At 59.7% G+C, this 25139-nt stretch overlaps 2 protein-coding genes and 1 non-coding gene across 4 annotated transcripts; 2 read left to right on the forward strand and 1 right to left on the reverse strand.

Annotated features, from left to right (window-relative positions):
* Positions 1–778: 778 nt before the first annotated feature.
* Positions 779–3056, reverse strand: PNCK (pregnancy up-regulated nonubiquitous CaM kinase). The gene is made up of 10 exons (XM_065900409.1): positions 2987–3056; positions 2640–2771; positions 2364–2438; positions 2153–2291; positions 1888–2011; positions 1635–1710; positions 1427–1539; positions 1258–1336; positions 1079–1166; positions 779–924 (listed from the first exon to the last, which is right to left on the reverse strand). Exons 1-10 carry the CDS (start codon positions 3052–3054, stop codon positions 787–789), a joined length of 1032 nt encoding a protein of 343 aa, XP_065756481.1. The 5' UTR covers positions 3055–3056; the 3' UTR covers positions 779–786.
* A 9486-nt stretch (positions 3057–12542) lies between these two features.
* LOC136143147 (small nucleolar RNA SNORA57) lies at positions 12543–12656 on the forward strand. The gene has a single exon (XR_010657847.1). It is a non-coding gene; the product is annotated as a small nucleolar RNA SNORA57 (small nucleolar RNA).
* Positions 12657–17040: 4384 nt separating this feature from the next.
* On the forward strand, positions 17041–24838 carry SLC6A8 (solute carrier family 6 member 8). 2 transcript variants are annotated; one of them, XM_065900847.1, is made up of 13 exons: positions 17041–17409; positions 18898–19029; positions 20104–20353; positions 20769–20901; positions 21907–22041; positions 22133–22236; positions 22325–22449; positions 23076–23188; positions 23321–23458; positions 23538–23640; positions 23732–23832; positions 23922–24092; positions 24495–24838. In XM_065900847.1, the coding sequence occupies exons 1-13, from the start codon at positions 17148–17150 to the stop codon at positions 24633–24635; spliced, it is 1908 nt and encodes a 635-aa protein (XP_065756919.1). In that variant the 5' UTR covers positions 17041–17147; the 3' UTR covers positions 24636–24838. The 2 variants fall into 2 exon arrangements, with proteins under 2 accessions (XP_065756919.1, XP_065756920.1); XM_065900848.1 differs by having other exon boundaries at positions 17148–17409; positions 22355–22449; positions 24495–24635.
* The last annotated feature ends 301 nt before the right edge of the window (positions 24839–25139 follow it).

Below are 25139 nucleotides of genomic sequence, written 5' to 3' on the forward strand. Positions count from 1 at the left end.
GGACAACCCGGAGCTTGTCTGCTGTGACGGGGGGGAGCAGAAGTTCGGGTGGTGACGGGCGAGGTGGCCTGCCTCCTTGGTTTCCTTCCCAGCCCTCATCCCTCCCCCCAGCTCACCACTGCCCATTGCTCTGTCTGTCTTTATTGATTTGGGGAAGACTGGAGGGAGGCTGGAGGGCCACAACACAAGCAGGACCACCCACAGTCAGCAAAGCACAGAACAGCACGGGAAGGACAGCCCCTGGGCCTCTTGGTCTCTAGACTGGGTGTGGCAGCGACAGGGGAGGGAAGTCTGTGGACGCGCCCCAACAGCGCCCACCCCAGTGCCCTGCACCACACCCACAGGGCTCAAGCTCTACCGCAGAGGTGCCCTGGGGTGGGAGGGGGAGATGGGGGGGACTGAAAGGGTCCATTGGAAGGGAGTCTGGGGGTCCGTGCACTCAGCCTGGGGTGGAGAAGAAGAGAGAAGAACAGGGAAGGGGGCAGTCAGGAGGCGCCCCTGGCCTGCCCTGCGCCCCCTGCTCCCAGCCCAGGCTCTCAGCAGAAGTGCTCACCGGGCCCCTCGAGAACCCTCACGCCAGCAGCACAGCCTGCCCCCCACCTCTCTGTCTCATCCACTTCTTGGGGACCCCGGCTCCTCCCCTCTGTCGGTGCTCTCCGCCCTCAGCCCGCTACTCTGTGGGGTCCACCCTGCTGAGCTCTTGGCCACATGGGGCCTGCCACCCCCTGAGCTCAGCGAGGAGCCAGGTCCCAGCGGGCGCAGGGCTCACCCCCACGCACCTGGGTGTCACCACTTGGGGGGCTGGCCAGTGCGGAGGCCCGGGTGGCTGTGGCTCATCACCCTCCGTCCCGAGGCGTCCGCCCCCTCCGGGGTCTGCCCCAGCTTGCGGATGTGGCGCAGGAAGGAGGTAGCATTGAACGCTCGCTGCAGGGAGAGAGGGGTGTCAGGCCGTGTCCCAGCCCTGGTCCCAAGACTTCGAGGACCATAAAGACCACTGGCAGCCCAGACCATCCTCCTGAGGCTGACGGACAGGGCGGGCAGCCTTGAGCCGGGTCCCCAGGCCCCTCCCCACACTGACCTTCCAGTGGGTCCGGGCAAAATTCTTCTGGATCTGCTCACTAACTGAGCCCAGGATGTCCTTGTCAAAGGCTGTATCCCCGGAGATCCTAGGGCAAGGCCAAAGGTCAGTGAGGGTTGGGGGTCTCTGAGGGTGTGGACCCTCTGGTCCCAGGACAGCTCAGCAGGGGTCCCGCTCACCAAAGATGCTGTAAGGCCTGCTGGCAGGTGAACCTTTTCTGGGGATCTCGCTCCAGAAGGTGTCGGATGAAGTCTTTGGCTGGGACAGGGAAACCAGGTCAGCCCGCCCCATCCCCACGGCCCCACGGCCCTCCCCGCTCCCTGAGCTTGGGGTCAGCCTCAAGTTCACCTGATTCTGAGATGTCATCCCAAAAGGGAGAGTCAAACTCGTAGCTGGCCCTCAGGATCTGGCTGAAGAGTTCGGGGTCGCTCTCATCATAGAAGGGGGGATACCCACACAGCCTGGCACCCACAGATGAATCACCCAGCTGTCCAAACCTCCCCAACCCAGCAGGGGGCAGGCAGGCAGAAGAAGAGCCTTCCCAGTGGTCACTCACAGGATGTAGGAGATGACACCCAGGGCCCACACATCTACGGCCTTCCCGTAGGGTTTCTGCTCCAAGAGCTCCGGGGCTGGGGGCCAGAGACAGACAGACGCACGCCCGCGCACACGCACAGCACGCCTTCAGTGCTGCCGGGCTCAGCCTAGTACACCCCAGGAGTGGCCCACCGCCTGCCCTGCCCCTGGCACCTCAGCTCCCACTGGGTACCCCGGCCCCCGGCGAGCCTCGGGGCGCCCCCCTCACTTACCCACATAGCCTGGGGTCCCACAGGCGGTGCCTAGCATGTTGCCAGCCTGGATTTTGGAGAGGCCAAAGTCAGAGACCATGATCTTGGAGTCCTCGAAGGGCGTGGCATAGAGGAGGTTTTCAGGCTGTGACACACCGATGTCAGAGAGAACACCGGGTCAGCCGTGGCGTGGTCCCCGGGGCTGGGCGCCCGCAAGTCCCCCAGACCCGTGGTGCACAGGGACGTGGGTCAAGGCCTGGGTGGGCGGGCAGGAGGGCAGAGGCACCTTGAGGTCTCGGTGCACGATGCCCAGGCTGTGCAGGTAGGAGACGGCACCAAGGACCTGGCCCACCAGGTGGCTGGCGTCCTTCTCCGTGTACGAGCCGCGCTCCATGATGCGATCGAACAGCTCGCCCCCCGTCACCCTGGGGGGGCAGGGGCTCAGCTGACCCGGCCCCCCGGCCCCGCCCACCCCCGCCTGACCCCGCCCTCCTCACAGCTCCATGGCCAGATAGAGGTGGGAAGGGCTCTCGTGGACGTCCTCCAGAGCCACGATGTTGGGGTGGCTGACCCTGCAACGGCAAGAAAAAGCCCCTTATGGGCCGCCACGGCCCCCTCTGGACCCCCAGGGAAGCCCTTCACCCTCTTCTCTTCCTCCCGCCCCTGCCCCCTACCCTACCACGGGCCGCCCCTGCCGGTCCAGCAAGGCAGAGCCCCCGGCCAGGCCTTTCTGGGGACACGGAGGAGGCTCCCAGCCACTGCGGGGCGCACACCTGCGGAGCACCGCGATCTCGTTCTCTACCAGGGCCTCCTTGCCTCGAAGGGCCTTCTTGGGGATGCACTTGAGGGCGACAAGGTGTGAGGAGCCCCGCTCCTGGGCCAGCACCACCTCGGAGAAAGCGCCCCTGAGGCAGAGGGGGAGGCAGGAAGGGAGGGGAAAGGCGAGGAGGAGGGCGGGGCGCGAGAGCAGAGGCGGGGAGGGAGAAGGGCCCCCTTAGCCGAAGGAGATGGGGAAGCCCTCCCTGTCCCATGCCACCCATCCCCCCACAGATACACACATTCACTCTCACGCGCGCGCGCGCACACACACACACACACACACACACACACACACACTCACGAGCCGAGCTTCTCCCGGATCTCATAGACGCTGCTGATGTCCTCCGTCTGTTTCTTGAGCAGCAGCATGTCTGGGGGTGCAGGGAGAGGTGGAGGGAAGCTCCCTGAGCGAGGGGCAGCCCCGTCCCCCAAAGCCCAGATCCGGCAGTGCCTCAGCCACCCTCAGCCACAGCCCCACTCAGGAACACAGGTCCCACACACCCTCCCCCAGCCCGTTACATCTCGCCCCTCCCCCACTGTCCAGGTCCGCACTCCCAGGTGGACGCCTCCAGCGAGGCCGCCGAATAAACTCCTCCCCCTCCCAGATACGGCCACGATCCGACGCCCCGCGACCTGGCACCCCGACGACGATCAGCGCCCAGAGACCCCCTCTCCGCCCCCACACAACCTAGTCAGCCGCGATTGGCCGCCTTCCAGAAGGCTCCGTGCCCACCCCCGGGCCCCTCCAGGCTCACCCCCATCCGCAGCGCCCAGAGGCGCCCCCGGCCGCCCCCAAGCCTAGACCTGCCACCCACGGCCCAGCGCCCACAGGCACGCGCCCCCCAGGCCACCGACCCGCCCTAGATGCACCTGCGACCCCCGCGCACAGCCGCCCGCCACGGCCACCCACGCGGCCGCCCGGCTCAGCCCAGCCCTCGGCGCCTCGCGGCGGGAGGGACTCGGCAGCCCGGGCCTCCCGCGTCCGGAGCTGCGTGAGCCGCGCGCGTGCCGGCCGGGGGCGCGCCGGGCGTGACAGGTGTGCGCGGGGCCTGCCGTGGCCCGGGACACTGCACGCCCCCGCCAGCGCGCGCCCGCGCCCCGGAGCGCCGGGTGCGGACCTGGAGCCGAGGCGAAGCCGCAGCGTCGCCTAGCGCAGTAGCCACCGCGCCGAGCCCCCCGCCCGCGCCTCGGCGGCCCCGCCCCCCTCCGCGCGCGCCCCCGCCGCCCGCTGGCGGCCGAGCACGCGGTGGCCGAGCGCGGCCGCGGCACTGCAGGGCGCCTTGTAAGGCAATCGGCCGGCGCCGGCCGCCCCCGCCTCCCTCCTTTGTCATTCGTGCGGGTTCCCGCCGGCTCCAGCTCCTCCCGGCGGCCTGACTGGGCCGGCCCCAGGGCCTTTGCACCACCGGTGTCCTCCACACAGAAGTCTTTTCACCCACATGTTGACCTGGCTCTCTGGGTGCCTTCGGGTCTCTGCTCTAATGTCCTCTCTGCAGACAGGGCATCCAGGCCACTTGAACTAAAACAGCCTCCTTCCCTAGCCCCAGCCCTGCCACTGCCGCTTCTGCCACCTTGGCCTGAACCCCCATCAGCACTCAGTTGGAGGACAGCAAAAGCGTCCTCGCTGGCCTCCCCCTGCCCTCTGCCTGCACCCTTAACCTCTCCAACCGGTAGTTTCTTCCCCACCCAGCAGCCAGAGCATTCCTTTTATTGAGATCATGTCACCCCTGAGCTCCAAACCCTCCCACGGCTCTTCGTGTCACTCCAAACCAAAGCATGAGTCCTTACAGGGGCCTAAGAGCTCTGCGTGATTGGTCCCTCTTCCCCATCATTGCTTTGGCCCCTCTCCACCCACTCCCCCCCCACCCCTTGCTCAAGCAGCTCCAGCCACACTGGCTTCTTAACTGGTCCTCAAGCACGCCACACATGCACCCGCCCCAGGGCCTTTGCACTCACTGCCTCTCTGCCTGGAACACTCTTCACTCAAGTATCTGTTTGGCTTGCTCCCTCACTCCATCAGGTCTCAACTCAAATGTCACCTCCTCAAAGAGGCCTCAGCTGTCCCCCTCCAACACATTCTATACAGTAGTCACCCCGCCTGCCCTGTCTGAAAAGCATGCATCTCTGCAAAATCACCTTCGTTGGCTGGTCTTCCTCAGCAAAGCATCCACCCCCAGAGAGTGTCTCTGTCAACTTGGCCCAGGAGAATCACTCAGGAAATACGTGTTTGGTGAATGAATCCAATCCTTCATCCAACAATCAGTGGATTTGTCCCATCCAGCCCCCTCTCGGTCCTGGCGCCCCTCCCAGGGAGTCCAGGTCCCACCAAGGATGGGGGCAACAGGTGTCCTGGCTGTTACCAAGAGTACATCCACACAGGCCATTGTTGCAGGGGCTCCATGGAATCTCAGGGCCCGGGAGTAACCTGCTGGCTCTATCTTCGCAGGGCTGACACAAAGTCTTCAAGAGGGTCTACGGGGCAGGCAAAGGTTTTTAAAAATCATCTCTCCAGACCTCAGCTCCTGCATGTCCTCTGTTCAAAATGGCTGGTCTGAGAAGGCCCCATCAGGTTCCCTTTCCCAACCACCCCTCCCAGTTCCTTCGAGAAGGCTCCAGGGGCCTCAGCACTCGGAAGCATGGGCCCCACTCCCAACTGCTCAAACCTGTGAACAGGGTTTCCTAGATTTTACATCTAAAAGAGAGAAAAAAAATAGGAATGGAACCGACAGTGAACCCCATCTCATGCTGGCGGTAAGTCCTATTTGTTTATGGACACTTGGACAAATTGACACAAACCAAAGCCCCATCTTATTTGCATCCACACGTCTAATCCACTGCCCTGCGGTCACAGGTCCTAACAAGAAATGTAATTGGTGTTTTGGAGAAGTACGCTGATGCATGAGTAACAAAAGGCTTCCCACGTGGAGAAGGACAGCAAAGGAGACTGCTCTGGGGGGCAGCAGATGGAAAGCGGAGGCAGGAGGAAAAGGACCCATTTCCAAAGTGAGCCTGTGGCATCAAAATCAGGAAGTGGAAGTGTAAAAAGTGATCTCACGGTTTTTGTTTTAGATCAGTATTTACAATACACTGGAAATGACACCCTTCACGACTGTTGAAACATCCGTTGAAATACTGTAGATGTCAATTTCAAAAAACACATGTGTGTGTGTTAGATGGTGGTGGATGCAGAGCTTTTCAAAATCCTTTCAGGGGATGCCATTTTTCGTTCAGAAAAATGAACGCAAAGTGGATCACAGACCTAAATGTAAAACGCCAAACTTCTAGAAGAAAACATAGGAGAAAATCTGTCTTACCTTGGGCTTGGTGATGAGTTTGGGGATGCAATATGAAAAGCATGGTCCATTAAAGAAGAAATGATAAATTGGACTGTATCACAATGTGACATGTTAGCTCTGTAAACAACATTGTTAAGAGAATGAGAAAAAACGAGAGAGAATGAGAAGACAAGCCACAGCTTGGGGGGAAATCTTTGCAAAACACATATCTGATATAGGACTGGCACCTAAAATATATAAGGAATTCCTAAAACTCAGTAACAACACAAACAACCCAATTTAAAAATGGGCCAAAGCAATCAGAGAAGAAAAAGAACTAAAAGGAATACAAATTGGAAAAGAAGAAGTAAAACTGTCACGGTTTGCAGATGACATGATACTATACATAGAAAATCCTAAAGATGCCACCAGAAAACTACTAGAGCTAATCAATGAATTTGGTAAAGTTGCAGGATACAAAATTAATGCACAGAAATCACTTGCATTCCTATACACTAACAACAAAAGATCAGGAAGGTAAATTAAGGAAACAATCCCATTCACCATTGCAACAAAAAGAATAAAATACCTAGGAATAAACCTACCTAAGGAGGTAAAAGACCTGTATGCAGAAAACTATAAGACACTGATGAAAGAAATCAAAGATGACACAAACAGATGGAGAGATATACCATGTTCTTGGATTGGAAGAATCAATATTGTGAAAATGACTATACTACCCAAAGCAATCTACAGATTTCATGCAATCTCTATCAAATTACCAGTGGCATTTTTTTACAGAACTAGAACAAAATATCTTAAAATTTGTATGGAGACACAAAAGACCCCAAATAGCCAAAGCAGTCTTGAGGGAAAAAAATGGAGCTGGGGGGATCAGACTCCCTGACTTCAGACTATACTACAAAGCTACAGTAATCAAGACAATATGGTACTGGCACAAAAACAGAAATACAGATCAATGGAACAGGATAGAAAGCCCAGAGGTAAACCGACGTACATATGGTCACCTTACCTTTGATAAAGGAGGCACGAATATACAATGGAGAAAAGACAGCCTCTTCAATAAGTGGTGCTGGGAAAACTGGACGGCTACATGTGAAAGAATGAAATTAGAACACTCCCTAACACCATGAACAAAAATAAACTCAAAGTGGATTAAAGACCTAAATTTAAGACCGGACACTATAAAACTCTTAGAGGAAAACACGGGCAGAACACTCTATGACATAAATCACAGCAAGACCTTTTTTGATCCCCCTCCTAGAGTAATGGAAGTAAAAACAAAAATTAAAAAATGGGACCTAATATAACTTAAAAGCTTTTGCAAAGCAAAGGAAACTACAAACAAGACGAAAAGACAACCCTCAGAATGGGAAAAAATATTTGCAAATGAATCACTGGAGAAAGGATTCATCTCCAAAATATATAAACAGCTCATGCAGCTCAATATTAAAGAAACAAACAACCCAATCCAAAAATGGGCAGAAGACCTAAATAGACATTTCTCCAAAGAAGACATACAGATGGCCAAGAAGCACATGAAAAGCTGCCCAGCATCACTAATTATTAGAGAAATGCAAATCAAAACTACAATGAGGTATCACCTCACACCAGTCAGAATGGGCATCATCAGAAAATCTACAAACAACAAATGCTGGAGAGGGTGTGGAGAAAAGGGAACCCTCTTGCTCTGTTGGTGGATATGTAAATTGATACAGCCACTATGGAGAACAGTATGGAGGTTCCTTAGAAAACTAAAAATAGAACTACCATATGACCCAGCAATCCCACTACCGGGCATATACCCAGAGAAAACCATAATTCAAAAAGACACATGCACCCCAGTGTTCATTGCAGCACTATTTACAATAGCCAGGTCATGGAAGCAACCTAAATGCCCATCGACAGATGAATGGATAAAGATGATGTGGTACATATATACAATGGAGTATTACTCAGACATAAAAAGGAACAAAATTGGGTCATTTGTAGAGACGTGGATGGGTCTAGAGACCCATACAGAGTGAAGTAAGTCAGAAAGAGAAAAACAAATATCGTGTATTAACGCATATATGTGGAACCTAGAAAAATGGTACAGATGAACTGGTTTGCAGGGCAGAAATAGAGACACAGATGTAGAGAACAAATGTACGGACACCAAGGCGTGAAAGTGGCGGAGGGGGGCTGGTGGTGGGATGAATTGGGAGATTGGGATTGACATATATGCACTAATATGTATAAAATGGATAACTAATAAGAACCTGCTGTATAAAAAAATAAATAAAATAAAATTCAAAGAAAATTTTTTTAAAAAGGGGGCCAAATATCTGAACAGATACCTGACCAAAGAAGAAATACAGAGAGGAAATAAGCATATGAAAAGATGTTTAACATCATCAACACAACATTAGGGAATTGCAAATTAAAACAACGATGAGACACCACTACACACCTCTGAGAATGGCCAAAATCTGGACCACTGACAACACCAAATGCTGGCGAGGATGTGGAGCTACGGGAACTCTCATTCGTTGCTGGAGGGGATGCAAAATGGTGCAGCCACTTTGGAAGACAGTCTAGCAGTTTCTTACAAAACTAAACATACTCTTACCATACAATCCAGCAACCGCACTCCTTGGTATTTTACTCAAAGGATTTGAAATTTTATGTCCACAGAAAAACCAGCACAAAATGTTCATAGCAGCTTTATTCAGAATGGGCCAAAACTGGAAGCAACCAAGATGTCCTTCATTAGGTGAATGTGTTAGCTTCTCCTGCTCAAGATGTGCATTTTCAAGAGATGGCAGAGCTACGGGTTCCTGGAGAAGAACAGGTAGAGCATTTGTATCTCAAAGGCCTGAGGAGCAAAAGGCAAGTTCCTTCTAGGATGACTTTGTCCCCTTAAGGCCAGAAAAAAAAATTGTTTTCCCTCCATACCTACAAGCCTCTTAAGATAAGTAGGGGAGGTTTGAGGAGTGGTAAAGGATTGGTGGTATTTGGATTATTTCTGGAGCTACACCTCTGATCCTGTACAGACTAGATTTATAAAACAAGGAGTTTTTTTTTTCCTCAAAGAATTGAGTGGCCACCTCAATGATATCAAAAGACTGACACACTCATTCACCTATGTTGGAATGTTTTACTTGCCCTCATCTAGCTTAGGGGAGAAGGCCTCCTTCACCCCAAATTCCTATCAGCGATGGTTAGTTTAGTCAGACCAGTGGCCTCCCATTTTGGTAATTTATTTATAAACACTTTTGAGGATCCTCCCTGGGTTTAAGAAGCTCTCTGATCGTGGCCCTCGAGGCTGGCCTACAGCCTCACGTGGTCCCATTTCTAAAGGTAGCCTGACGATAGCAGCTCCGCCAGGGACCTCTGCGTCCCAGGCAGCGGGGTTCACTTGAGAAACAACCTGGGGTGGAGGGGAGACCCCCTCTGGCTTGGGATTGAGGCAGGCTCCCACAGGCAAGAGCAAATCATTTTTCTTGGCGGGTGCCTTCTCCGTGAGGGTCTCCAGCTTGCACTATTGTCTGGAATTCAGTGAGCAAGTTCCTTCCCAGCAGGGGGACGGGGCACTGGGGGACGGGGCACTGGGGGACGGGGCACTCAGGCATGAGCAGAGCTGATGTGTGAAGGTCCCACTTCCCAGCAAGCAGCTGAATTGCTTGGTCTTATCATACACGATTGGGAGGACGCGGGGCCTGAGCCATCAGTCAGCACAGACTAGGCGGCCCCCATAGCTGGTAAGAAAATAACCTTCCGGAGGCACTTTTGTCCCTCGTTTCTTGTAGGCAAGAGTCCAGCCTCCGTGACCTTCCCTGGGTTCCAAAGGGCAGAGCTGAACAGTTGCTGATCAAGGGAGAAGCGGCCAAGAAACCACCTGAGACGAGATTAAAGGGACCCGAGAAGCTCCTCCAGGTCAGGACACACTACCTGAGGCGAGATTAAAGGGACCCGAGAAGCTCCTCCAGGTCAGGACACACTACCTGAGGCGAGATTAAGGGAGTGAAAGCCCTACACACACCCCGATCTTGTCGGGAACCCTGACTTTGAACCATTGTTATAAAACCCCTCCTCAAATCCTCGTGGGCGGGGGACACGTAGCTTTTCGAGGCAGGAGCCCGCTGTGCCCCCTTTTGTCTGGCAGAGCAGTAAAGCTCTCCTTTTCTACTTCCCCTAAAACTCTGTCTCCAAGATTTGATTGGGCACCGGTGCACAGAGACCGAGCTTTCGGTAAAGAGCCTCTGGTAACCCTTGGCGCGGACGGTAGGAAGGTTATTTTCTTACCAGCTATGGGGGCCGCCTAGTCTGTGCTGACTGATGGCTCAGGCCCCGCGTCCTCCCAATCGTGTATGATAAGACCAAGCAATTCAGCTGCTTGCTGGGAAGTGGGACCTTCACACATCAGCTCTGCTCATGCCTGAGTGCCCCGTCCCCCAGTGCCCCGTCCCCCAGTGCCCCGTCCCCCTGCTGGGAAGGAACTTGCTCACTGAATTCCAGACAATAGTGCAAGCTGGAGACCCTCACGGAGAAGGCACCCGCCAAGAAAAATGATTTGCTCTTGCCTGTGGGAGCCTGCCTCAATCCCAAGCCAGAGGGGGTCTCCCCTCCACCCCAGGTTGTTTCTCAAGTGAACCCCGCTGCCTGGGACGCAGAGGTCCCTGGCGGAGCTGCTATCGTCAGGCTACCTTTAGAAATGGGACCACGTGAGGCTGTAGGCCAGCCTCGAGGGCCACGATCAGAGAGCTTCTTAAACCCAGGGAGGATCCTCAAAAGTGTTTATAAATAAATTACCAAAATGGGAGGCCACTGGTCTGACTAAACTAACCATCGCTGATAGGAATTTGGGGTGAAGGAGGCCTTCTCCCCTAAGCTAGATGAGGGCAAGTAAAACATTCCAACATAGGTGAATGAGTGTGTCAGTCTTTTGATATCATTGAGGTGGCCACTCAATTCTTTGAGGAAAAAAAAAACTCACTTTCAGCTCCTCCAGAGAAATGACCAGGTGTCCTTGGGGAGCCAGGGAGGGTCCCGGGCCCCAACAGTCTTAGGTCCTCTTGGCCGTCATTGGTTTGGGGGCTCAGAGTCCCCATCGGGACTGGGGGTGGTCCCACTTCCGGTGGCCCTCTCGTTTGCACGTCGGGCAGGATCCCAGTGGACTTTTCCCATACAGGGAGCATTTGTCCTTCCAGTGGCCCTCTTGGCCACACTTAAAACAGATCCTTTCCTGGCGAGACAGTGGCCCTGATCCAGGCTTCCTGGATCCTGTCCCCGTCATGGGCTTCTGTAAGGGAGGGTAACCCTGAGGTGGTGCAGGGGTTAGGGCTGCCGCCAATAACTGTGCTTTTCGCTGTTGTCCCTGAATCCTTTTTACCTCTTCAACCTTATCTCTATTGTTGAATACTCCAAAGGCCAAATCTGTGGGCTGATTCAGGGGTGTTTGGGGTCCCATAGCTGCCCAGATGTGGCGTTAGGGGTAAACAGGCCGGAAGACTGTCCCTCCTCAGAATTGGTGGGGGGGGCCGGGTAGGAGTTCCCGGTTGTGGACCTCGGGGAGGTGGTCTCATAAGGGGATCACCTAAAACATCAGGCTCCCGTGGGGGAAGAAGGCACTTTGAAGGGATGTGAGCCAGGCACACCCGGCAGGAGTTCTTTAGACCTGGATCTTAGAATAGGGTCATGAACATTTGAACAGATGGGACTCCCACCCCATCTACCTTTCCTTTTACAGAACAGGTCCACCTACAAGATGGTATTGTCATTCAATGACCCATTTTCTGGCCAGATCTTTTGGACCCCTAGTTTGTATAGGGCCATGCAATATTGCAAAAGAAAATTAATTTTTTTTCTTAAACCATCCTGTCTACATTTTCCCCAATTATCTAATATGCGTCTTAGTGGGGAGCTCTTTGGGAGTGGGAGGGTTATCCCAACTATTCTGGAGAAGGGGTGGAGAGCAACAGGAACTGGGCCATCGCCCTCTTTTTGGCCTTTTATGGTCAGCCTGGGAACTGTCGTGGCACCTGTGGGGGTGTCATTTAGCATGTTAATGCATTACAATGGGGCTCAAGGTCTACTGGAAGTGAATCTTCCACCATCTTGGGCCTAACTGGCTCTAACCAGTTTTTGTCGGATCCTGTTTCTCTCGATGGCTCCTCAGGCGTGGGCCATGGATAGTGACTTTGTTCCCAAGAGGACAGGATGGAAAGGGGGAAGATTAAATTCAAAGTGGAGACACCTGATGAACAAACAGGACCTCAGCCAGGTGACCCAGGTCGACACGGACAGTGGGAGTCGTGTTCAAAGCATGGAGTCTTGCTGGGATGTGATGAGAAGGGCACTTCACCTCCGTGGTCCTCCTCTCAGTAACCATCACCATGTCTACTCATGACAGAAAAACCCTGAGGGGTCCTGCAGGACCTCCGCCACAACACCAAAAACGAGGACAGTCGCGGCCCAGAAGAGCCTAAGAAGACACAACGCCGATGCAGTGTGGGATCATGGGGCAGAAAAAAGAGGTGAGGGGAAAGTCAAGGACATATGAATAAGACTCTGGACTTTAACCCTCCTTTTGTTGGCAGAGATCAGGCATGCGGTCTTGGGCCACGTAATGTAAGGACTCCGGTCCCCTCGGTGTCATGTCTTCAGTACTGGCAGCTTCCAAGCTCCAGGACACAGGGCAAAAAAAAAAAAAAAAAAAAAAAAACACTCTGGATTTTAGCTGGTGATCATGTATAATATTGGTTGATAATTTTAACAAAGGGACCACACGATGGAGAGTGTTAGTAACAGGGGAAGCTGTGTGTAGGTGTGTGGGGACTCTCACTCCTATCTCTGCAGTTGTGCATCTAAAGCTATTCTGTTAGAAAAAGTTTATTTAAAACATAAAAACGGGGACTTCCCTGGCGGTCCAGTGGTTAAGACTCCGCGCTTCCAATGCAGGGGGTGCGGCTTCGATCCCTGGTCGGGGAGCTAAGATCCCACACGCCTCGCGGCTAAAAAAACCAAAACATAAAAAAAGAAAAACAAAAACCAGAAGCAATATTGTAATAAATTCAATAAAAACTTTAAAATGGTCCGCATCAAAAAAAATCTTAAAAGAGAAACACGTAGAAAACGAATTTCAGAAACCCTGCTGGGGGTTCTGCGTGGATGGACACGGTGGACCAGGGGTGCCGTGCAGGGGCCGCGGTGAGCAGGCCCCGGGCCTCTCAGGTTGCCCTCCCCCCAGCCTCCCGGGCAGCCTGCGCCTTTCTCCCCTTCCCAGCAGTTGGAAGCACAAAGCCCTTCAAGGTAGACTCCAGCCGTCCCTTTGTTCCCAGCTAATTCTAATTGCAAAGCTCCCCATGCCTGGCAGCCTCCAAAGAGGAGGGCCCCCCCACCCACCCATCTCCAGCTGCGAGGTCCTCTAGGCATAACCAGTCGACCCGGGGCCCGGACGCCCTCCCACCCCGCCCACTCCGAGGTCCACGGTCGCTGCAGGCACTGGGTCCAATCCCCAGCCCAAATCCCCAGGCCTCCCTGGACAATGGGAGCCCTCCCTCCCCGCCCCCCTTCCAGCTCTCCCCTCATCCCCTCCCCTTCCTCCTCAGCTCCTACTCTCACCCCCAGCCTAACTGTGGCTTCTGCCTGGGCAACGCTTTGCTTCTCACCCGGGAGCCGTGGTAGGGCACACCCACCCCCTCGTGCACGTGCTTGGGAACCAGCCTCGAAGGGCCATCAATACCGGGGCCCGGCGCGGGGCAACCTCCTGCCCTCAGCTGAGGGTCTGCCGCAGGGGGAGGGGGTGTTGGCAAATACACCTTTGCGAGGCCCTGAGAACCCACCGAGGGCTGGGAACCCCTCTGCCTCTGTTGGAACACTGTAGGCGTCCCTATCAGTTGAGACACTCCTAAGGACTGCTCGGGTCAACACATCGGAGGCCAGAGTTCCGACCCCAGCTCCCACTTTGAGAAACTCCTGCCTGATCATCCCGCCAGAGGCGAGGACGGGTTCGTGAACCTCATGCATCTCCAAAGCCCAGCTCACCCCGTCTGGACACGGGAGGCGGTGCAGCTTGTGTGCAGGGGTCGAGGGCTCCCGAGTCTCCCTCTTTAGCCTCCTGGGCCAGGTGGCAGGTGAGCTGAATCCCACAGGATCGGAAGGAGGTGCGGGGGAGGCGCAGCGCCCTCCAGCTCTGGAGAGCCCGCGGGCCAGCTCGTGCCCGATCTCGCACGCCTTGGGGGAGAATGTAGGTTGATCTTCAGCATAGAGGAAAGCACAGGGAAGAGCGTACGTGGGGAGGAACCGGTCAGATCTCTGCTGCTGAGAGAAGCACGTGGTGCACGGGCCACAGGAGGAGACCACGTGGGGGCTGCGGAGGCAGGGGGTGGTCTCATCGCCCACTGGGGAAGACTGGCGAGGGGGAGGGAGCGAGGGTGTGGCCCTGTCGAGTGTGGTCTGGGGGCCTGTTGCACCCCCAGATGCGGAGGCCCGTGCTCCGAGTGGCTGGTGGTGGTCCCTGGAGCGGCGGTAGCCGCTCTCTGCAGCCGGCTCGCCCTTCGCAGCTCTCTTCAGCCACCTCCAGCGAAGCCACCTCGCTCTTAGCAGCCTCTGAGCCCACAGAGACAACGGCAGCCGCAGGTGGCAGTTCCCTCCCGGTCCTGCCACTGGCCTTGGAACACGTCCCCTCCCCTCCTGGGCACGGCAGCCGAGGTCCCCACCCCTGCTTCTCAAGCTCCCTCGGCCTTGCTCGGTTCACCCTCTGCCGTCTTCAAAAGTGCCATTCCCAAAGTGCAATCAGCTCACCACGTCCTTCCCCAGCCCCTGCCTTCTCTCCCCACCAAGCTCCTCGGACAAGCAAGTTCTTAAATTCTTGAGTCTCCTGCCCCCGGCCACGGCCTCACTTCCCTGAGCTTCCCCTGGCGCCATCCGGCCTCTCCATCGAAGCCAGCCCTCAACCAGGTCACCGCCAGCTAACGAACGCCCTCCCCTTGCAGGCGTCACACCCTCGGCCGCAAGCACGCCCTGCCCCTTCCCCTCCACTTACTCCACCGGATCCTCTTTCCCCTCTCAGACTGCATAGGGGTGCCTGCGGTTCACTGGGCCGGGCCCCTTCCCCCTCAGTCCTTGCCCTGAGGGTGGCCCCTGCTTCCCCAGGCCATCTATGGGTCACTCGTAGGCTGGGCCAGGGAAGACTCGAGATTGGGTCTCCCGAGGAGCACTGGGACCCCGCCCCCTCGAGGGTTCCCGAGCCTCCAGTGCCCCCGCCCCACCTAAACACTGGAGACCCCGCCTGTCTCCCACACAGGCCCGTTAAGGCTCCTCCAGCAAGCCTGGGTGCAGATGCCGCCCCTCCCTCACCTAACAGGTTCAAGCTGGCTCAGGCCGGAACTGCTTTTCTTCCTAAAGCCGCCCGGATGGCTGCGGGTTTAGCTTAACGGGATGAGCCATCTGGGGACTGCAGCGTGGCGACTGGGGAGCCTGGGACTGGGGTCAGGGGTGGGGGTGGGCACACTTCACATCTCCAGCCAGGATAATGACCCCTTCCTTCCCCATCCTATAGCTACTCTTGGCCCCGGAAAATTCCGAACAGGCTGCTCAGCCGCTGATGGGGAAGCAGCTGAACAACCTTGCCCTTGCTGGGGAGGCCTGCAGGTCCCTGGGGAGAGAAGCATAGAGGGTGCGGAGCTGGGCCCTCTTAGCTGAGGCCTCTGGGGGAGGGTCTGTGCACCTACCAAGCACCAGGGGGCAGCCTTACCCTACTCCTGCCAGAGTCTCACATAAGTCAGGCAGGGGTAGGGGTGGCAGGCATCCCTACCACCCTCCACTTTGGTGAAAAGGTGTAGCATTGTCCCTCGGTTGGGCAGGCTCCCCTCTGCCTGCTTAGGAGACTCACGGAGACCTGTCACTCCAAGAGCTGGGACCCTGACCCCCAGCTACCAGTGCTGTGTCCCTCAGGGAGGGCCGAATGGCAGGAGACAGGGTCTTGGCAAAGCCCCACAGCACACACCTGGAGGCATACCCACACCCCCGCCCCAGCCGTTCCCCGATTTGGCCAGCTGGGCCCAGCCCTGCAGGAGGCGGAAGCACCCTGCACCCCCTCTGGTGCAGGGGAGCCGGAAAGCTGTAGGCCTTGGTACCCAACAGTGGCCCAAGCTGCAGCTGGGAGTCAGAGAAGGGCCCGAGATGGGACAGGCTGGAAGGAGGAGGGAAGAGGTGGGGCAAGGATGTCGAGAAGGCAGCCAGGGTAGTTGCTGGCCCAGAACCGGGAAGGGCAGGTTAGGAGGGTCGACGTGAACCAGGCCCGGGTGAACCTGCGGTCAGGGGCGGTTCGGCTCCTGGGAAGGAGGTGCTGGCCGGCGCCCCAGGTAGCAGCCATCCAGCTTCCCGCTGGAGCGGCGTCGCCTCCTCGGGAGGAGGGCGGGGGGAGGTGGGCGGAGTGACGGGGAGGGCAGGCGGGAGGGAGGGACGGAGGAGGGGGAGGGGGAGCAGTCCAGTCGTGGGGGTGGGGCGACAGTGACATCATCCCGAAGTCGGTTCTTAAGCGGCAGCCGGTCGGGCCGGGGAGGAGAAGCAGGATCGCAGCGCAGTGGCGAGTCGCTGAGCCCGCCGCGGCCCCGAGAGCGGCTGGAGCCGCCGCCGCCGCCGCCGCCAGGAAGGAGGGGCGAGCGCGCCTAGGCCGCCGCCGGGGGAGCCGCGGGCGAGCCGAGCAGCCGCGCGGGTCCGGGCCGGGGCGGGGGGCGCGGGCCGTAGGCCCCTGCTCCGGCCGCAGCTCGCAGACAGTGGGCTCCGGTGGGCTCCGGCTGCCACCCGCGCCCCGTTAGGCTGAGCCTCGGGCCGGCCGAGCCGCCGCCGCCGCCGCCAGCGCCGCCGCCGCCACCGCGGGAGCTGCGGGCAGGAGCCTCGGGAGCCGCCGCCGCCGCCGCCCGGCCGGGCCCCGCCGCCGCCCGCGCGCCCCCGGGCCCCCGACACACATGAGATTCTTCAGGCTCACTTTCAAGTGCTTCGTGGACTGCTTCTGACCGCGCCGCCCCCGCCGTCCCGCACCCCGCCCGCCGCCCGCCCGCCGCCCCGACCCCCGGTCCGGCCGCCCCCGGCCCCCGGCGGGCCCGCGCCTTCGGGCCCCCCCCCAGTGCCGCCAGCGCCCCCGCCGCCCGCCCGCTCCCGCGGGGCGCCGCGCCCCCGGCCATGGCGAAGAAGGGCGCCAAGAACGGCATCTACAGCGTGTCCGGCGACGAGAAGAAGGGCCCCCTGATCGCGCCCGGGCCCGACGGGGCCCCGGCCAAGGCCGACGGCCCCGCGGGCCTGGGGGCGCCTGGCGGCCACCTGGCCGTGCCACCGCGCGAGACCTGGACGCGCCAGATGGACTTCATCATGTCCTGCGTGGGCTTCGCCGTGGGCCTGGGCAACGTGTGGCGCTTCCCCTACCTGTGCTACAAGAACGGCGGAGGTGAGCGCGGGCCCCTCCCCCGCCTGCCGCCGGCCCCGCCGGGGCGCCCGTGCGAAGTCCAGGGGGTGGGGAGGCCCCCCCCGGGACGGCCGGGGGCAGCCCCTCGCCCGCCGTCGCCGCGCGGTGGCCCAGCCGGGCGGTCTCCGCCCCCCCCCCCCCCCCCCGCGGCCGGTCATGTGCCTGGCAGCGTGTGGGGGGAGGGGGCCGGCGAGCCTCCTGCCGAAAACGCCGAGCTGCCCCCACAGACTCTGGGCCCGAAGTGATTGGCCACCGAGGTGGCAAGGCGAGGCCTCCCCCTTGGGGGGGCTTCCAGAGGTGAGGAGCCCTGGCTGCCCCCACAGGTCAGGCACACAAGTGGCACATTGTGTGGGCCCCCCACGTGTGCACACACGAACACACACACAATGGGCCACTCTGTCCCTCCCTCTGCTTTCCCCTCCCTTCCCTCCTCTCTTCTCTTCCCCTCTCTCCCCTTCCCTCCCCTCCCCTCCCTCCCCTCTAGCCTGGGCCTGGAACACTGGGTGCCTGAGCCAGGCTTGGGAAGCCTGCAGCCTGGGCCGCCTGGCGCCGCCGCTGGACACACTGCATGCACACCCCATGCCCGCCCCAGCCCAGCTTAGCAACAGCGATGGGCACGCGTGTGTCCTGTGACTGCAAAGCGGCACCAGGGTTGGTGGGAAGCCGCAGGGACTAGATGACGGGTGGGAAACTGAGGCCCAGAGAGAAGGCCTTTGCCCAAGGTCACAAGCAAGAAGGATGCTGAGACCTGAAGCCAAGCAAGCTGCAACCAAGCTCAGCTTTTGAGTAGTGGAGAGTGCCGAGCGGGGGCAAGGGTAGGGGGCCTGGAGAGGAGAAGGGCTCCCCCACCCCCAGCCTGAGGTCCCTGCCAGCCTCCCCCAACCTTGTCTCCTGTCCTTGCTCATATGCCCTTTCAGGCACCCTCCACTCTGCCCACTGGCAGACGACTGCTACCCACCTACCCACCCACCCTCTCCCCTGCACCTTCACACTTGCAGGAAAGAGTCTGGGTGCCGGCACAGGCCAGGGCTCCCTTCCCCTCGCCCAAGCTCGGCATGTCCCCGGGCCTGAGCGCTGGCCACGGAGTGGCTTGTGTCCACAAGTGCGTGTGTCCTCCGTGCCCGTTAGTTAGGTCACCGTAGGTGAGTAGGGGCAGAAGCCTTGTAGGGGACCCCCAGCCCAGGAAACAGGGCTCTAAGGCCCAGGGGCTGCCGTAGGCCCCTCGACACTCCACCTCCCCAAGACTGTTCACCTTGGGCCCCTGAGTCAGCAGCCACCCCTTGCACTGATTCACTCAGTGGGAAGTTATGATGGGCCCTGGGCGGAGCCTGAAGCTGGGGCTCCACCCGCCTCCCAGGGCTTCTGAAAGCCAGGCTGGCTGGCCTGGCCTGGCTGAGGAGTTTGGGTCAAGTCCCCACATGGCTAAGGGGCCACCCTGTGCAAGTGGCCACCTTGAGCTTCATCCCCCAGGTGTGTTCCTCATTCCCTACATCCTGATCGCCCTGGTCGGAGGAATCCCCATTTTCTTCTTGGAGATCTCGCTGGGCCAGTTCATGAAGGCCGGCAGCATCAACGTGTGGAACATCTGCCCCCTGTTCAAAGGTGAGCAGCCCCAGGCAGCCCCTCGCACCCTCTCCCTCCGGGGCCTCGCCCCTTTCCCGCCACTGGGGCAAAGCTGGTACCCACTTGAGAAACCTCAAGTCTGAGCACCAGGCCTGGGATGCCCCCCAAGCTGTGAGGGAGAACCTGGAGGACGTGCAGACCACCTGGCTGACCTTGGGGAGGTGGAGACTAGAGTGGGGGATGGACCTCTCCACCAGGGCAAGAAAGCCCAGTCCCAGCAGCGCCCGGGACAGGCCCTGCCGAGTATACTTGGCTCGCTGGGGCTGAAAAGAGGGTGGCTGGGTGTGAGACGCGATGGCAGGAGAAGCCAGAGGGCCATCCTAAGGAGCTGGGACGGGAGCCATTGAAAGTTCAGGGTCTGAAGGGAAGGACCAGTGGGCAGGGTTACCACCAAGCCCCTTCTGTGTGTGGGCAGTGTTCCCCCATCAGCTCAAGGCCCTAGGAGGTAGGTCCTACTGTTACCGTCCTCGGAGGCTGGGGCACAGAGAGATGAAGTAAGTGACTGGCCGAGGTTGCCTGCTGAGAGGGTGACTGTCTCCCACGCTGCCCCAGGTCCCCAGAAAACCCCCCAGCTGCTGCTACGGGAGGCCATTGGGTGGGGGGCAGGTGGAGGCATGGCCTTCCTTCAACCATCATGGTGGCAGTGGGACCCAGTAGAAGGGGACAGGTATGTGAGACTAGGGAAACAAAAGGACTTGACTCTCAGATGGGGGCAGGATGTGTGCTCTGCTTTGGGGCTGGGGAGGATGCAGGAGGTGAAGCAGGGCGGGGGCAGGGAGCAGGGGCTGATTTGCGGGGACAGATTGAGGAGTTAGCCTAGCGCTGGGGACACAGTGCAAGGGAGACTCCAAGGGGACTTGGAGAGGTCTGGTTGGACAGCAACAGAGAAGGATCTAGTTGCACGGATGGCGGGGGAGGGGGAGGATGGCAGATGCAGGGAGCAGGATGTTGGGGTCCAGCAGGGACCGCTGGCAGTGCCTGGCCACGTAGATAGTGGGGACGGTGGGGAACTGGCCAGAAAAGAGCCTGCACGGAAACTCTGCTCCTCTCCAGGCCTGGGCTACGCCTCCATGGTGATCGTCTTCTATTGCAACACCTACTACATCATGGTGCTGGCCTGGGGCTTCTATTATTTGGTGAAGTCCTTCACCACCACGCTGCCCTGGGCCACGTGTGGCCATACCTGGAACACTCCCGACTGTGTGGAGATCTTCCGCCACGAAGACTGTGCCAATGCCACCCTGGCCAACCTCACTTGTGACCAACTTGCTGACCGCCGGTCCCCTGTCATCGAGTTCTGGGAGTGAGTCAGGCACCTCTGGGCCAGGCCCCGCCTGTCTCTCTGGTCTCCCACACGTAGCTCAAGTCTGCATGTGTGTGCGTGTGCACGCGCACGTGTGTCGGGGCCCGGCCCTGGGGGGATGAGGCCAGGGATGTGGAGTGGGCGGTGCCTGCCCGCCTAGGGAGGGAAGCGGGGGGCTGCTGCTGGGCCCGCTGGGGACGGCGTGGGGCCGGGCCGCCAGGGGCTCCAAGGCTCCGGGGACACAGACTAAAGCGACTTCAGGCTGCAGGCTTGGCCCAGGCTGACCTGGTGCATGGGGGAGACCGGCTGGATGCAAGGGCTGTGGCAGCGGGGGGGGGGGAGGCGCCACCCCAGGGCCACCCCCAGTCTCCTGGCCCTTTGCTGGCACAGCCCTCATGGGCTTTCCCTCCCCCAGGAACAAAGTCTTGAGGCTCTCCGGGGGGCTGGAGGTTCCGGGGGCCCTCAACTGGGAGGTGACCCTGTGTCTGCTGGCCTGCTGGGTGCTGGTCTACTTCTGTGTCTGGAAGGGGGTCAAGTCAACAGGAAAGGTACAGCTGGGGTGACGGCAGGCCTGGGGGCAGCACTGCCTGGGGGGTGTGGGTGTCTGCCAGCAAACACTGCTGCCAGGGGAGGAGATGGCACCAGGGCCAGAGCCCGAGGAGGGGCAGGGACTTCAGTCCGGACCACTTGATCCCCACCCCCTGGCTGGAGAGTCCTCTCCACCCTGCGCCTCCAGGCCCGGCAGCCTTCCCTCCCGAGTGGAGGTGGAGTGGCCCCGGCAGCGGCTGCCCCTTCCCTGGGGTGGGGGGCATCCCTGGCTCGCCTTCCCTGGCTCGCCTTCCCTCCCTTCCAGTTTCTCTCGGTTCTGGTTCTGCATCAGCTTTTGACCTTCTCGGTCTGTCTCTCTCACCTGCCTGTCTGCCCTCGGGGACCCAGTGGGGAGCGTGGACCCATCCCTCCCTCAGGGGCTCCCTGTCAGGTTGTCGGGACAACTGTGTGAACAGACACACAATACGACAGCCTGCCGGTGGTTGCGGGACACGCGGGACACGGCCAGGTCTCTGGAGGGCGGGAGCGTTCCAGCAGGGTCCGCAGAGCAGCCGCTTGGCGCTGCTTGCGTGGGAGGCAGAGGCCTTTGCTGTCGTCTTGATCTTGCCTCTGTCTCTGGCTAGCTGAGTTCTAATCCCCGGCACCAAGGACCCCCGCCTCTCTGCAGACCAGGACCTGGAGTCGGCACGGGAGGCGTGGGACCTGCCTGCGGGCTGCGGCCTCGCTCCCTGCCAGGGGAGGGCCCTGCCTCTCCCTCCCTCTGCAGCTGACCTGTGCTCGCCTTGGGGCTGCTGGTGCCCCAGCCAAGCACCCAGCTTCCTTTGGGAGGAGTCGTGGCTCTGATGAGTAGAAGGGGGTGCCACTGGGTGGCCTCCCTCCTCACCACTGAGCACACCAGCCAGCGGGGGGTGGGGGGCGGGCGGGGATGGTGGCCTTCCTGGCAGCCCTGTGCAGGCGGGGGAGGTGGGTGCCACAGGACCCCTCTGAGCACCCCCGCCCCCCAGGTCGTGTATTTCACCGCTACATTCCCCTATGTGGTCCTCGTTGTGCTGCTCGTGCGTGGAGTGCTGCTGCCTGGAGCCGTGGATGGCATCATCTACTATCTCAAGCCTGACTGGTCGAAGCTGGCGTCCCCTCAGGTGAGGTGGAGGTCGGGTGGGGGGACATGGTGCGGGAGCAGGGTGGTCTAGCAGGGCTCCTCACACCTGCTCTACCCTCGCTCATCTCCAGGTATGGATAGATGCCGGGACCCAGATTTTCTTTTCTTACGCCATTGGCCTGGGGGCCCTCACGGCCCTGGGCAGCTACAATCGCTTCAACAACAACTGCTACAAGTAGGCACTACAGCTCTGCCACCCCTGCCCTGCCTGCCCGTGGGCAGCAGGCAGTCTCACCAGCCCACACGGTCCCCTCTGCCCCCAGGGATGCCATCATCCTCGCACTCATCAACAGCGGGACCAGCTTCTTTGCTGGCTTCGTGGTCTTCTCCATCCTGGGCTTCATGGCCACAGAGCAGGGCGTGCACATCTCCAAGGTGGCGGAATCAGGTAAAGACGCCCCAAGCCCCAGCCCGGCCTCCGGAGCAGCGGCAGCTGCTGTCGTAACGGACCGTGTACGCGAACGCACACAGAATGACGTTCTGAGAAATGAGAACAATTCAAACTCAATTTGTCCCATCACTCTGGGCCAGGAGGCCTGGCTGAGCAGCTGCGAGGCACAGCTGTCCAGCCACCTCAGGCCAGGCCACGTGGAGCCCCGAGCCCCCATCCGTCTGTATCCAGGGGCCTCGGGGTAGGCCCTCACACTTGCCTGAGTGTTGTAGAGGGAAAGGTCGGCCTTTTCTGGGTCAGTGGTGATCTGCGACCACAGTAGCTGCCGGAACCCAGGTACAGAAGGCTGAGCCAGACACGCCACTCTTAATGCGTACAGGTCTACCAAGGGCTCGCGGGAACCTTCCAGCCCCTGGTATGGCGCGCACACGCGCGCGCACACCCACCCACACACACACGAGGGCTCGAGTGGCCCGGCAGTGTCTTGACAGAAGTCGAAAGGCCCTTGGCCACAGGGTGCCCTGGCATTGTCCAATCCTCTGGTACCGTGGTGCAGGGTGGAGGGGGACAGGACGTGGGTGGGGGGGGCTCCAGGTGTCCACACCTTGCCCCTTCCCCCTCAGGGCCTGGCCTGGCTTTCATCGCCTATCCCCGGGCCGTCACGCTGATGCCTGTGGCCCCGCTCTGGGCTGCTCTGTTCTTCTTCATGCTGCTGCTGCTTGGCCTTGACAGCCAGGTTTGAGAGGGGGGATGCAAGAGAGGGGGCTGGGAGGTGGGGCGGAGGGGGCCTGGCGAGCAGAGGGCACACTGGGCGATGGGAGATGGCAGGTGGGTGGGGAGGGGCACAGCCTGAGTTGCCCGGCCACAGTTTGTAGGTGTGGAAGGCTTCATCACCGGCCTGCTGGACCTCCTCCCGGCCTCCTATTACTTCCGTTTCCAAAGAGAGATCTCCGTGGCCCTCTGCTGTACCCTCTGCTTTGTCATTGATCTCTCCATGGTGACCGATGTGAGTAGGGGCAGGGTGAGGGATGCCCCTGGCCTCAGGCTGCCGGCTGCCACCTTCCCTGACCTGGCTCCATCCCCAGGGTGGGATGTATGTCTTCCAGCTGTTTGACTACTACTCAGCCAGCGGCACCACCCTACTCTGGCAGGCCTTCTGGGAGTGCGTGGTGATCGCCTGGGTGTACGGTAGGTCTGGGCCGACAGGCAAGCCGGGGGTGCGGTGCGGTCAGGGGTGGTGCGTCTCTAGCCCTGGCCCTCCGGCCTCACGTTACCCCAGGAGCCGACCGCTTCATGGACGACGTGGCCTGCATGATCGGGTACCGACCTTGCCCCTGGATGAAATGGTGCTGGTCTTTCTTCACCCCGCTGGTGTGCATGGTAAGGGCCGGGGGAGGCTGGGCAGGGCGAGGGACACTGAGGGCTCGCAGTGGTGGCTGCCGGCTGAGCGCGAGGCTTCTCGCCCGCAGGGCATCTTCATCTTCAACACGGTCTACTACAAGCCGCTGGTCTACAACAACACCTACGTGTACCCGTGGTGGGGCGAGGCCATGGGCTGGGGCTTCGCGCTCTCCTCCATGCTGTGTGTGCCCCTCCACCTCCTGGGCTGCCTCCTCAGGGCCAAGGGGACCGTGGCTGAGGTCAGTTCCCCGCGCCCCGTCTCCCGCACACCATCCCTCCCTCCCGTTGGGTGGAGACGTGACCTCCAGAGCGCCCTGCCCCTTCTCCCACCCGCCAGGAGGGACAGACCGTTGTGCCGGAGCCTCTGGGCCAGCTCGGAGGGGGGTGTACGGGAGGAGAGTTGGCCCTCCAGGGCCTCGCTCAGGTGGTGGCGGCGGAGGAGAGGCCTGTCCCTAGCCTCTGTTCTAGCAGCCACTCGGCCCTCCACTGAACCCCTATTTCCCTAGCGTAGGGAGCGGGGCCTGGTCAGGAGGGGCACGGCCCCGGGCCCCAAGTTGGTGGCAGGTGGCGGGAAGCGGAGAGAGGCCAGGGACAAGCAGGTGCCCCTCCCCAGGGACCCAACGTGTCCCTCTCTCCCGCAGCGCTGGCAGCACCTGACGCAGCCCGTCTGGGGCCTCCACCACTTGGAGTACAGAGCTCAGGACTCGGATGTCAGGGGCCTGACCACCCTGACCCCAGTGTCTGAGAGCAGCAAGGTGGTGGTGGTGGAGAGCGTCATGTGACAGGTGCCCCGGCTCACATCACCAGCTCACCCTCTCGTAGCCATAGCAGCCCCTGCTCTAGCCCCCCACCCCCCCCAGGGGGCTTGCCTTTCCCTGACACCTATGGGGTCTGCCTGGGGGGGGAGGGGAGGAAGCACCAGAGTGCTTATAACTAAAATAACTTTTTCCATTTTTAATAAAATGCCAAAAATATCACAACCCACCAAAAATAGATGCCTCCCCCACCCCCCTTAACCAAGCTGGTGCCCACGCTGCTTCCCAAGCCCTGCCGCCCGCCCTCCAGTGCCCGCTACCGTCACGTCTCACCCGACCCCACCAGGCCCTGCCTGCCTCTCTCCAGGCTCTGCCCAGCACACCCTTGGGTGGCCCCTCACCCCAGGGGCAGCAGTGGCAGCTCGGGGAACAGGGGGACTGGAGAGCAGAGGGGGCAGGCGGGGGGGGGGGGCAGCAGAACCAAGGCGAATATTTCAGCTGGGCTAGACCCCTCTCCCCATCCCTACTCTA

Source organism: Phocoena phocoena, chromosome X (assembly GCF_963924675.1).
Source record: "Phocoena phocoena chromosome X, mPhoPho1.1, whole genome shotgun sequence".
NCBI lineage: Eukaryota > Metazoa > Chordata > Mammalia > Artiodactyla > Phocoenidae > Phocoena > Phocoena phocoena.